Source organism: Trachymyrmex cornetzi, unplaced genomic scaffold (genome assembly GCF_001594075.2).
Source record: "Trachymyrmex cornetzi isolate Tcor2-1 unplaced genomic scaffold, Tcor1.1 scaffold15, whole genome shotgun sequence".
NCBI classification, from domain to species: Eukaryota; Metazoa; Arthropoda; class Insecta; order Hymenoptera; family Formicidae; genus Trachymyrmex; species Trachymyrmex cornetzi.
In genome coordinates, this window is record NW_017296091.1 from 954,257 (window position 1) to 968,275 (window position 14,019).

The following is a 14,019-nucleotide window of genomic DNA, read 5'->3' on the forward strand; positions in this document are numbered from 1 at the left end:
TATATATATATATATATATATTTCTCTTCAAATGTTTAATTTACAAAAGCATATATCAATACTTAATCTAAAATTAATGTTTCGTAAATTTTTTCAGGACTCGGAGGCTATGGTAGTGGTAAGTTTAAACAAAAAAATTTGTATGTATATGGAATGTAGATACATATGTAGATAATGTAATAATAATAACTAGAAATTAATACTTAATGATAAACTAAATATAGTTACGCTTCGTTTTCATTTTAATAGAATAACACGTTTCAAAAATATTACACTAAAAAATTTACGTAGCCTAAAAATAATATAGAAATAAGTATAATTAATTAGATAACATAATAAAAGTAGTTTTAAAAAATTGTCTAAAACAAACGGTTTTTATTCTTTGCTTTTTTTATAACAACAGTAATCATTTTTTGCAATTTAATAAGACCATTCTAATATATAAAGCTTTTTATACGCGCTTTATTTTTTTATATAATTTTTTGCACATTTTTAGATAGTCACGGTGATGGAGGTGGAATTAACAAAGTTAGTGGAGGTGGTCATGGTGGAAGTGGGTCTGGTGCCGGCGGCTACAGTGGAAGTAGTGCCGGTGCTGGCAGTTATGGAGGAAGTGGTTCCGGAGGACATGATGGTGGTGGTCACGGAGGACATGGTGATAGTTCTGGTGGTGGTGGTGGTGGTGGTGGTGGGTATGGCGGGGCTGGTTCTCATGCAGGTAGTTACGGAGGTGGTGGTGGTGGTACCGGAGGTTACGGTGGAGGTGGCTATGGCAACGATGATTTGGGAGGTAGGTTCTAATGCAGATAGTTACGGAGGTGACCATAAAAAAACATTTAAAAAAATATTTAACTTATTTATGCCATTAAAATCTATTCGATTTAAATATATTTGAAATTATCTTTGTTTTTTAAATTTTATATTTTCTCGACATATTTTTATTATTTCTACAATTTTTCCAGTAATTCTAAAAATTTGAATTATTCTACATTTCTATATCTCTTCAAGTTTTGAGACATTCTATGTAAATTTCAGTAACAGATGGTGATGGTAATCTTGAAAAAGGTATATTAAAAAAATGAGCTAATACTAATGCTGAATTAGGTGGACATGGAGGACTTGGCGGTGGTACTGGCGGATTAGGCGGTGGACATGGAGGAGGTTTAAGTGGTGGATACGGTGGAGGACATGGAGGTGGATTGGGCGGTGGACATGGAGGTAATTAGAATAAAAATTTAACGGCACTTGAGACAATATTAATTACCCAGATAACCAAATAAAGATAATACGTTGCCATTTTGCTGTCACTTATTCCGCATTCAATTTCACCAAACTAAAGCCAAGGTGTTTCCACAAACTGTCTATTGTTCAGACGTCGCATAAAGTCTTTCTTAGAATTCAGCAAACTGCTGGCAAGTTGTCATCATGCGTGCAGTAAGACGTAAGTGTGCCGTCAGTTTGCTGTCAACATGACGAGTTTATTATCAAATTTATTTATCAAGTTTATTCTCAATGTATACTCTTACAATTTCATGAACTCATGAAGTCTATTTGCTCTCCTGATGCTAACTCAGTTTCACATTAGATTCTAATGACAGCAAATTGTCGACAAGTTGAAAACAATACATGCAGTGCATCAATTTGTCCCATATGCTAAATCTCACTTGGCTATCTGAGTAATAAAGATAAATTAATTAATCATTGGGTCTCATGTTCTAGGTGGATGTGCTAGTGGAGGATGCGGTCTTGGTGGCGGATATGGTAATGCTAATGCTCAAGCTAGTGCGAGCGCAAATGCCGGTGCTGGAAGTGGCGGATATGGAGGTCACGGAGGTCTTGGCGGTCACGGACCGGGAGTGGAGTACGTATTATAAAAAGAAATATATATACGAGTACATATCATAAAACTTTGAAGTATTTCAGGTATTTTCAATCTCTGTTACCCATGACTTGAAAACAATTTATATCGGTGCCTCAATTTTTTTTAAAAGATAAAAATAATATTTTCCAATTTGACAATCTATAATTATAATTAATATCTCGGTGTTATGATTATAGTCCAAAACATTGCAAGAAAAATAATTATTCGGTAATTGTCTAATGACATCAGAATTTGGTACATGATGAACTAATCCACGTTTTCCCAACAGAATAGATTTCAAGGTGAACAAGTTTCTTGCTTGTAAGACCGAATATCTCCGTACATCTTATTCGTCATACAATCCATAATACGCAAACTACGTATTTGATGATTATGGAAATCGGCAAAACATGATAATTTATTGAACAAATATACCTTGAACAGACATAAGTCAACAAAGACTCAAGTAGCGAATACTAATTGTTATTTCTTTAAGAACTTTACACATTTCATACAAAATTTTCAATATTAGAAAGTTTTTCAGTTTTATTAAAAATTATGTTTCCTTTTATTTCTATAAAAAAAATTCTAATATTATTGAAATTATTAAAAAGTAAGGAAAATGTTAAAAAGAAAAGACATGTCTGAGATCGTCATCTAAAAATTTAAAAGTACTCATTATGTACTTTATTATAGCTTTCAAGTGAAAGTATTAAAATCCCTTGATAAGAGACATGAATTTTTTATAACCGTTTGATTCCGTTTGTAGTCTATTCTCTCGTATTGGTGACACTGATGATGGTGGTACGAGCAAGAGCGGTACTGTCGATGGAGCCAAAGGAGTTTACAGCAGCAGCGCGTCTAACATAGACAGTACCGGTAAAGGTACTTACTCCGTTAAAGCTGGTAAAATTCCAGCGTAAATCTCGCATTTAATTTTCATCTTGATTTCGGAAATTGTTGCTGTGCTAGAGATCTTCCTGACGACTGAAGATGCATAGCTGTGATTACAAAACTATTTTTACATAAACGTAGTACAATTCAAGCGGTCTACGGTTTATTTATTTCCAAATCCCGTCAAGCGTGATGTGATGCTTAAAATAAATCCATGAGATTATATAACATTTTTCTGAGTGCTTTATTGATGTTTCCTAATCCCATAAACGAAGGAAAAGTATTTACGTCTTCTGGAATTAACGTCAAGATCAATGTCTAAATAGCATCGAAAATATTTCTAACTATTTTCGTATTTCTAAATGATTTAGAAAACCTCTTTAATTTATTTTAGTTAAATTAGAGTGATCCACTTTCCTGTTTACCCATTTTCGTAACAAAAAAATTTTATTTTTTCGCATCTTATTTAAATATCTACAATCTATTATAATAATACATCAAATATGTCGTTATCTAATAAAGCAGAAACTAGCAATTACGACGTTTAGTTAGAAAAATTACATTTTTTTCAAGTTTTGTTTTTATTTCTAAATGTAGTCAAATGAAATTTTATTGAATCTTAAATTATCTGATTTAACGCTTTAAAATCTTTCAAAATATAAGGATATAAATATGACGAATCATAAGAATCAATCAAGTAAATCATAATGCCTGTTAATGTTACCTCGCTATATAATAAAGCTATCTAGTTAATGCTGTTTTTATTAGCCGGGAATACCGGTTTCTCATTAGTTCTTCGCTAATGAATGCTCGACAAATGATGTAATTTATCGCTAATCGCGTTGTGCAACTCCGTGATTATAATATAATAGTCTGACGGTACATAAAGACCTGTTTGTGTTCGTCGGGACTACAAATCCGGTTGCATGATGATGATTGACTGGAAATTCTTTTGTTATTTCCTCGTTTTTTTTACAATGTATAATTATCCATCTTTAATCGAGTGTGTTAATATATTTTCTGCACAGTGAGTTTTGTATGTCTCATTTTGTATATATGTTTTGTACGCCACAATAGAATTTTCATTATTATTATTATTATAAATTGGTTGAACACATAAAATATATAGTGTAATATGATTAAATAAGATTATATTTTCGCAATTAATGTATTGAACACGCTCTTTTTTTAAACTGTTATTTAGCTAACTGTGCATAATTACAAATTTTGTACTAGATAATATTTATTTTTATAAGCGTTTTTAAAAAATGGTAGTGCTAATTATCAAAGATAGTTATAAGTAATCAACATAATTTATAATTTTAAAAAATGCATCATTTTCTTTCCTTGTACGACACATTCATATACATATAATACGTATAATATGAAATCAGTGAAGAATTAGTCGATACATCTCTGTGGGTGATGATGCGTATTTTATAGCTTAAAATACCCAGCCCAGTATCTACAATCATTCATGAATAATTCATATATAGTGATTTTTTATACATGTATACACTTTTTATGGGTATACATGATTTTATCTAATTGATGACGCAAACGGTACTCCTGAGAAGAAAGGATAATACGTATATATGTATTTTATATCATTTGACGATTCTATTATTTTTCGCCTTTTTGTAATTATTCGTAACACGCACTATAATTTATGCAATGTGTAATAATCAGAGTGGAAAAGTTATTTTTTTTAATTAACTACAGTTACCGTTATTTAAAAAGATAACAATCTGTTTTACTTTTTCCTTTATCTTTTAATATTACAAACATGATCAAACTTAATTACGTTTTGTTAAAATATTAATAAAAGTAATAAAGCTTTTTATCTTAAATTCGCAAAACTAAAAAAATTTAAAAAGAAAGATTTTTAATGCTTCATCAATAAATACTAAAAAATGTAAATAAAATTTTCGATTTTTACTAAATTTAGAAATACATTTCTAGGTATATTTATGTTGTACTTTATTGAAAATCGTGATGCTATGATTTTATGTTATTTATATCATTAAATTCATAATGTCGTATTCAAATTTCGCGGTTGCATTTGGACCCAAATATGATTGGTTGTTTTATTATGCCACCGCCATTATGCGCAATGTAAAGCGGGGAGCACAGACTCTTGCATAAGAATATATACCAATCGAAGTTCTCCGTTTCATTCCCTTCCATGTAATAGAGAACTCTGGTTGGTTCAATTTCTTATGCCTCATGTGTTATGCGTTATGCAAGAGTCTGTGCTCCCCGCTTAATTACACCTTGTCTTAAGCCTTGTGTCCATGATGCTAGAAATCGGTCCAAGACCTCGGATGAAGAAAGAATTGACCAATCGCAATGGTCATGTGATCAAATTGTTCAAATGTGATTTGTTAATTTTTTCTCTGTCCGAGATCTCGGAAGTCTGTGCTCCCCGCTTTACACCTTGTCTTACTACACCATGGTGTGGAGCAGCGGATCTACAGGCATGAGAGAAACCTAAACCAATCATATTCAATTGGCAAGCTGGCTACCTGTTTTGCCGACTTGGCGTCTGTTACGTGCTGATGTACGAACTCCGAAGAGAGGTTAAAATTGTTTTGAATTTAGACGACTCACGAAAAGAGATCAATTGTTCGTATTATTTACAAAGGTACGTAGAATAGTGATAACGATTATACTCGTATTTTGTTCTGAAATAAAAAAATTACTGGACATCGCGCCATATAAATAATGCTTTAAATGCTATTATTTATTTTTCTGTAATGCATAATTTCTTCAAGGTATTAAATATTATGTTTGTACATTGATAGATGAGTCGAAAGGAAGCATTATCTCAATTTATACAACAAATTCATGGTCGACCTGTTGTTGTAAAACTGAACAGCGGCGTCGATTACAGAGGTAGATATTTATTAACAATATCAACGTATATTAATAAATACTTACTTTTAATATTGATATGTAGTAACATTTAGCAAATTGTTTATATTAAAAGTCAAGAATTACGCCTTAAGAGTCAATTGTTTTTATCTATATCAATTTTTGTTTTTAATGTAATTAGTGAATATTACTGTGTATTAGTGATTATTATTTTGGATCTTAAATCGATATTTATAATCAGTTCTTATACTTAAGACTGTTTTAAGTAGTTTTAAGATGTCATAAATCAATCACAGATTGGTATTCATACTTGATTCTTATATTTAAGTACAATCTTAAAAATCAATCTTAAGATATCATGAATCAATCAGAGGCTGGTAGTCAGTTCTTATTTTAAAACTGTCTTAAATAATATATGTTTTAAACTGCTAATATGGCTCTCTGATTAGTTCGTAACATCTTAATACTGTACTTAAGATAGTCTTAAATAGAAGAATTAACTATGAGAACCAGAGAGCCGTGCGTATTAACATATCACTTAAGATTGTCTTGAAATAAGAACAAATTATTAATATTGGCCTAAAGTACTTTTTTTTTAACACTATATCCTAATACTATGTATTGTTTGCAGGTGTACTAGCTTGTATAGATGGCTACATGAACATAGCACTTGAACAAACGGAAGAGTATGTTAATGGACAATTAAAGGATAAATACGGAGATGCTTTTATACGGGGGAACAATGTGTTGTACATCAGTACACAGAAACGTAGAAATTAATCATGAAATATAAATAACTAAAAACTACAAGTTTATTTAATAAGCATTTGAAAAAATTCATCTTTACATATATCTCTAAACAACTACATTTTGGCTTACTTCTAAGTATACAGTAATCCGAGATAAGACAATTTTTATACTGTATAATAAATGTATTTATATGGTATCTTCTGTGGACAGCAAAACTTACAACTACTGCAAGATTTTATTTTACTTAAATATGGTCTGTTTCATTCACTGGTTCTTCATTTGATAGTATTGTCTCAGTACAACAATTGCTTCATTTATATTTTCGTTAATTTGTGATGGTATACTATCTACCTGGGATATATTCATCTCATTATGGACTGTAAGATTATTGCTTTCGTTTAGAGTTTCTACATTCATATCATCAAACTTTGTTCTCTTAACCTCTTCCTCGCGCTCTTTCTGCCTTTGGAGTCTTCTTTGAATAGCTAATTGCTTGTTCCTCTCGATTTTTTACTTTTAGTTCGTCACTCATTTCATTAGCGGTAGTATTTATATGTGGTACTTGTGAATCTTGTGTACCAGTGGACTGCATTAAAAGCTTGTCAAATGCATCCTCATTTGAAGTGCTCGGAGGATCAATAGAAGCCCGTGTTTCAGCTCTTTTTGTTTCTGAATTTGTTCTGTTATCAGCAAATCGAAGTCATCTAAAGGCGCGCTTTGCTCCTGTCCATCCTCATCATCTTTATCCGAATCATTAGTGATCAGGTTAGTTGATAATATTTTCTAGAGTTTAATTATTAATTCAGTTCGAGTAAATTTTATTATAAGGTTGGTAGCAGCACAAGAAAGGAAAAACAGAAAATTAGAATTGTGATATATCGTTTTTCTTTTCTTGAAGCTTTGGATTATACTTTTGTTTTTTCCGCCCTCTCTTTAATGGCTTTTGATTGCGTTGTCCAGGTGAGCTCACCATTTGCGTTTAGATATTAAGAATTAATAGAATTGACTGTATGTATAAGGTAACAATATTGTAAATTATTATTTATTATGTTGAATTTCATATATGTTTATTATAATAATAAATCTACAATTTTCAATATTAATAGCTTAAGTTCATATAAGAAAATAATAATTTTAAGAGATCAAATTATCGTCCAAGGTAATCATATCCAATCGATATTTCTTGATAAACACCTGCAAATCTTTCTTCGTCCCTAGTTGCTCGAGTCTCGTGAGAAAATCATCGAAATGGTAATTGGGAAATAATCGATAAGACCAATGTTCCAGTCTTTTCATGATTCTGTCAAGGTCCGTTTTTTCGTGTCCCTTGCTATAGAATTTGAAGCCTTCAAAATACTTTTCGATGGTTTGGATACCATTAGGGCCTGTCAGTCTTTCTGTGTTAAGTTTGGGCACAGGGTTTCTTACTACATGCGACTTAGACTTGGACTTGGATGGATCGATTCTCCTTGCAGTTCCTGTCTCGTTGTCAGAAGTCGCATCCTCAGCTTCTCCACGGCTGCCACGTTCGTCATCAGATTCTTGGTTCTCGTAATGCTCTATGATATCGTCGTCGCCCTCGTATTCTGGAATATCCGCCATGATGATGTCAAGTATCTATTGATTCAATTTGATCACCGTTTAAACAGATTTCTGAAAAAAATCATCAAATCATAAAGAAAATCTTAAAATGCACGTTTCTTAAATCAGTAGTAATAAAATTCTTTCTTGTGATTGGTTAATCAAATAAACAATTACTTCAAAGAATTTGTAGCAATTGTCCTCAAAGTTGCAACTGTGACCAAATCGATGTGGGAGGTATAGTTTCTCATATCAAACGATATCAAATCTATAAAGGATTGGTCTTTAAACGAGTAAACGACCTAAAAGTACAGGTTAGACTTACTTAGGTACTGATTTACAAGTCGTCCTAAAAATCGCTGTCGTCGTGCGACTCGCAACTTCCTTTCCCGTCCTCCATAAATTTGTCAAACTGTCCGTCTGACTTTTTCATACGCTCCAAAACCGATACGAGCAACTTCTTATTCAGCCGATCAGTTTGCGTTATCTCTCGCACAACGGACTCGCACTTCGGTTCGTCTTGCGTCCGTTCGCTCTGCAGCTTCCCTAACACGTTACTGTCTCGCTCCATTGGAGTGCCAGGCATCTTCTTCGTTGCTAAAAACGCTGTTTGCAGATTGTGGACGATTGTAATAAAAAATAATCACGCGTGAACAAGAAATGTAAGGTAATACGAACGAAATATCAGCAGGAAACGTTAAAATACGAACCAACCTCAATTAAGAATTAAAGATGTAGGCCCGTATTCAGAAAGCGCTTACAATAATGTTAGCACACTAACATACTATACTTTACGTCACGTATATTATAGAATTTCAGAGATAAAAGTGCGCTTTTATCGATAAAAGCGCGTTCTGAATACTACGGGCCGTAAAGAAATAAAGATGATAGGTCGACTAATCGATCTATCGACGACCATTCTGATCAATGAAGTCGGATCGATTAATCGATTGTTACGTACGACTCTTTCCTTTTTTTAAACACGCTAATGCCGGTTCTATCAATGTAACTTAACTTTAATCTCGGTTTAACTATAACTCTTCATTTTTTCTAGTTTTAAGAATAAGAAAAAGATGAAGAATGAGTTGAATCGAGATTAAAGTTAATCTACATTAGTAGAAACGAGCCTAAATCAGCTAAATTTAAAAAACACAAAAATATTACATGTATTTGCAATTACAGCAAACTAATAACATATTAAACAATTGGATTTAACTGTAAAATTATTTATATGTTCCATAAATTATTTGTAAATAAAAAATATAAAGTAATTAATAAAAAAGTATAAAATATCGCATCGATTTTTTTTTACACGTCAAACAATGAAAAATTAATAATTCTATCAATATTAACAAAAATCTGATGATTTGTAAATCCTTGATTAAATTATCGGAATTTTTTAAATATCCTGATGCCTTTATTGTTGACAGCATAAATTTTTACTAAGAGGTAATTCATTTAATTTCCGAAACATCTTCAGAATTATATGATCTTATTAATAAGAAGCAATAAAGTGGTAGCCATGAACTAAAAAAAGTAAAACCTTGACCGAGGACGAAAATGTGATCATTTCCCGTAAATAAAAGCCACACGCCGCACGTGACTGCGAGTATATTATTCGGATCAGAATCTCAGTGATTACGCGAAGAAAACAGGTGTCGCGAGGCCAAGACGTGCCAGCCAGGAAACTGATTTATGTCATGTTATATTCAAAAACTAATAAAGCGGCGATCTGAAACTGGAATGACCCAACTGTCCCCCGACTTGTCGAGAGCGCAAATATCTCGAATACGAGTGCGCGTCCAAGAACGAACATTTAATGAAATCGGGAATGCGTCTGTCAGTAATTCCGAATCACTAAAATCTATTTGTCGCACATTTATTAAATAGACATGCTTCATATTAATTATATTTAATGTTATTACACTTGGTTCGATTAATAGATACATATATGCGTTTTAGAAGATGTAAACTTTTTAGCCTGAAATTTATAATTTTTCACATGTATATTGTATACTTATATATTTTATGTATGCATACATTATGATTATAATTTTTAACATGATATTACAAGTAGAATATTCTACATTCCAATGCTAATTATAGATCGTACGCTAGTTAATTATCTAATATTTGTTAGCTCTAATATACATGCTGCTCGTTTTCGTAAGACAAGCCATATTTCGAAGACAATGCCAGAGGAGTTGCGGGTTATCGCCGTGTCATGATCCATTGTTAATGACATTAGCAATATGGATCACATCACGGCGATAATCCGTAAATCCTCTGGAATATCTTTGATTAAAGTAAATGTCCGTGGAAACCTCCGTGAAAAAGTATTAACAAGCCGTATTTGCGGACAAAAGTCAATTGGACAATCGTAATACATGGATGATATATAATACGGTTCAACAAATTTCCAGTTAAAGGATACAAAAAGTGATAAAATAATAACTTCTTTTTCAGTATAATCACCTTTTATTTTAATACATTTTTATATTTCTGCTGCGGTATTCTATTTGCAGCTGACATTTTCAAAATCTATTCTCGACGGATATTGGCTACGGGGGTATGGTTATTGAGATTTTTATTTACAGACTGAGTTATATCACACATACTGATTAATTATACGCAAAAAAATATATATAATATAATTATCTTGATCATTGCATATGCTTTTATATTTATACCTATTTATGTTTATTTCAATGACGAGAACAGACTTTACTCGCGGGCCACCTAATAGTTGGTAGAGATACTACCACGTGACATCGAATAATGTACGTCCGCGAGTGTACACAATATTATTTTATGTACGTATAATAGCATCAACAACTATTATATAGATGGCCTGCGAATAAAGTATGTTCTCGTTATTGAAATAAACATAAGTAGGTATAAATATAAGTATATGTAATGATCCAACATGAATTATATCATACATATCTAATTTTGCGTACAACTAGCTTATGCACGATATAATTCATCTGTAGAAATAAAAATCAACAACCACATAGCCAAATCCATCGAAAATTGATTTCGAAAATGTCTGCTGCAAATATCGATAGAATGCCAGCGAAAATATGGCAATTTTGGATAACGAAATGTAGTGTGAAAGAATTCACAGGAAAAATTGTTCATAAATACCAGTAAAATTTTGTATTCTCGTCAATACAAATTTTGCATTAAAATTTCGTAAAATAAAAGGTATTATTTATAGAGTTTTATCAGTTAAGTTTTAAATGTGATTATTTAATTTTATATCTAATTGTTTTTCTAAGAAAATGATTAAAAGAAGAAATATTACGTTTTCTAAATTATAATTCTAAATTATAATTTTTAAAAATAATAGTTCATCATTTTTTGGATCAATGAATTCCTATGCTACTAAAAAATATACCGAGCTTTTGTTCTTAAAATGGTTTATTGTAAATAGTTTCACTGGTAGATTTTTTCCACATAAATTAAATTTCAGTTCTGAAAAATAAATTTTACCATTAGGTTATTTTAAAAATACAAATTCAAAATATTTTTTAATGATACAGAAAAATTATTTCATTTTTCTAAAAACATATTATAATAAAAAGTAATTATATTGAAATATAAAATAACTGTTTCATTTTACTTTATTTTTATGTATCCTTTGACCGAAAATTTTTGAATCTTATAGTACGTTATAAGTGTTAGAGATCGTCGCGAAAGAGAGCGATTCCAATTTACCAACGTTGCATACGCATATCTCGGTGAGATTGAAGTGACTAAACGTATCGAAATGCATAGAAGCTGCCATTTTCGCAGCAAATAAACATCGTGTTTTTGTTTCAAGAATAATACTAATTGAGTACGTGTATTAGCGCAATATAATGCAAGCCGCATAACTTTCAATCTGTCATGACTTGTGTAGCGCATTCTCAAAAAAAAAATAATGATAAATGACCGTTCTTCGGTTTATTTCAGATACAGGATGGTTGTTTATTGTTTTCGCGTAGAGCACTGTCCGCGCAGAAGTTTTCACTTGGCAAATGTCCATTCGTATCTTTGCATCCCATCTTTCATCCCCGTCATGTGTCGGGGTATCCGGAAAGATCTACCTGGCACACGTATGTGAAGATATGTAATCTCAGAACATGCGTATCCTATTGAGAAACACACATTTCAATGCATTTCTTATTTAATTGCAAGATATTAATCAGAATCTTCAAATGCTAATGCCCGAAACTGACTCATAAGAAAACATGTCAAATATATCCTCTCCGATTTTGATGAATTTTGCATATGTTGTAATATAAGATAAAATAAGATACGCATTCTATTTTTTATAAGTGCTTCTTATTCACGTGAAGGGAATACATTTTTTTTAGAGCTAGCGATTTTTAGCATCGCGAGCATAAAGCTTAGAAAAGAATTGACTTTTATATTTCTAAGCCTTATATTCGCGATACTAAAAATCGCTCTGAAATTTCGGACGAAGAAAAAGATAACTAATCACATTGTTAATTGCAATTTATTAATTTTTTCTCCATCCATAATCTCGAAGCGATTTCTAATATTTGGATACAAGATTCAACCATAATATATCTGTGTTATCAAAATGATAAGAGATATACAAGAATGTTTTAAACTTTTTATTTTTAACTAGACTTTTATGGTTGCAAAGACATTATTCTGTGACAATGTATTTAGATATTTTATTGTTGTTTTTCCTTTTAAATAAGTAAAATGTTGCAATTAATACATTGCAAAACAATTATTTAAGGTGATCTTTTTTCAAAAAAGATTCAACTCACAATGATTGCGTATATTCTGAAACATTTTTATTTAATCATAGAATATCAGCTGAAATTGTTACACGAATGCTCGAAACTGACTCGGAAGCATAATTATTTTCTTTCTCTTGAAAGCAAGTAAAATACTCTAATTAATATCCTTTGTGAAATAATTGGATATATTCTGCTTTCAAGAATTCGTTATTACGTTGTTCTTTTTGCAAGGAGGATTTAACTCGTTGCGGTTATTTCTCATTCCAAAGTCGCTTTCGCTTCTATTGTTGCGAAGATTTTTGTCTTGATTCCAAAGCAAGTTTGACATCTGATTCGTTCGGTGCACCATACGTACTGACGGTTTACTGTCGCTTACTCCAACCGCGGGATTTTCATTCTCTATTTTCGTACCGCTGCAGTAGTGGTATAACGCTACGTTCGTGCAGGATTGTAATCGTATGAATACGAGAATCTAATAAAAACTCCTTAGATTGTGCCTCAAATCCCTTACAGAAATCTAATACAAATCAATATAATGCAGGAAGACGGTTATTAATTTTTTATTTGGTACTAAAGTACTAAACTTTTAATACTTAAAATAAATAATTAATTATTGTCTTTCACTAGTAAATTGACTAGTATCAGATTTCTGTAAAGGATACTAGAAATTTTTTAACAGCTATTTATTATCTTAAATAAATCAGAACTTTATCCTGCTTCATCTTTACCTTACTTATTTTTTTATCAATATCGTTTGTATCTTCGATTAAATATTCACTTTTTCAAAATTAAAATTTTCAATTATCTATTAAATTTCTAGTTATCTCCCCGATTTAATAACAGTTTTTTTTCTCTTTCTTTTTTACACGGCACAAGAATAGTTTTGTTGAAGTATCTAAAGAGTTAGCTAGATACAGATCTAAGAATAATTTGGTTGGATTATCAAAATAATCATATAGGATACTCAAGCTTGTTGAAATGTCAAAACTTTTTGTAGCATCACTCATCATGCTTAAGAATAGTCATTTCAACAAAGTTTACATCTATCTAAATTTTTAGTACCTCAGTACTGCTCTTTCCACGTAACTGTGCCTTTGCATCGGAAAAAGGCGTATTTCCGAATTAAAAAAATATCGATTCAAACAACGATCAGATCCGTTCCGCTCCGTCGAAGCTCTCGTTGTCGGCGTTATCGGATCCCACGGGCGAACGCGAGACGAAGAGGAGCCGTCTCGAGTCCGTCCCGCTGATACACCATTCCCAGAAATAGCGCACAAGCACCTTCCCGGAGGCAGCTTC

The 14,019-nt window shown here is 31.7% G+C and overlaps 2 protein-coding genes across 2 annotated transcripts in view; one reads left to right on the forward strand and one right to left on the reverse strand.

Moving 5' to 3' along the window:
• The window catches only part of LOC108757985 (glycine-rich cell wall structural protein 1.8-like), a 9,002-nt gene extending 2,540 nt beyond the window's left edge, over nt 1-6,462 (forward strand). Inside the window, 8 exon segments of the mRNA XM_018502686.1 lie at nt 98-118; nt 497-790; nt 1,105-1,218; nt 1,720-1,861; nt 2,631-2,767; nt 4,012-4,055; nt 5,560-5,650; nt 6,261-6,462. Of these exon segments, the coding sequence (XP_018358188.1) occupies nt 98-118; nt 497-790; nt 1,105-1,218; nt 1,720-1,861; nt 2,631-2,767; nt 4,012-4,055; nt 5,560-5,650; nt 6,261-6,409 (992 nt within the window). The 3' untranslated portion in view covers nt 6,410-6,462.
• LOC108758029 (protein TIPIN homolog) lies at nt 6,416-8,367 on the reverse strand. The gene is given in 5 exon segments (XM_018502750.1): nt 6,416-6,889; nt 6,891-7,031; nt 7,034-7,139; nt 7,521-8,032; nt 8,286-8,367. Coding segments are annotated over 4 exon segments (954 nt in total). The 5' UTR covers nt 7,982-8,032; nt 8,286-8,367; the 3' UTR covers nt 6,416-6,643.
• Nucleotides 8,368-14,019: the final 5,652 nt, after the last annotated feature.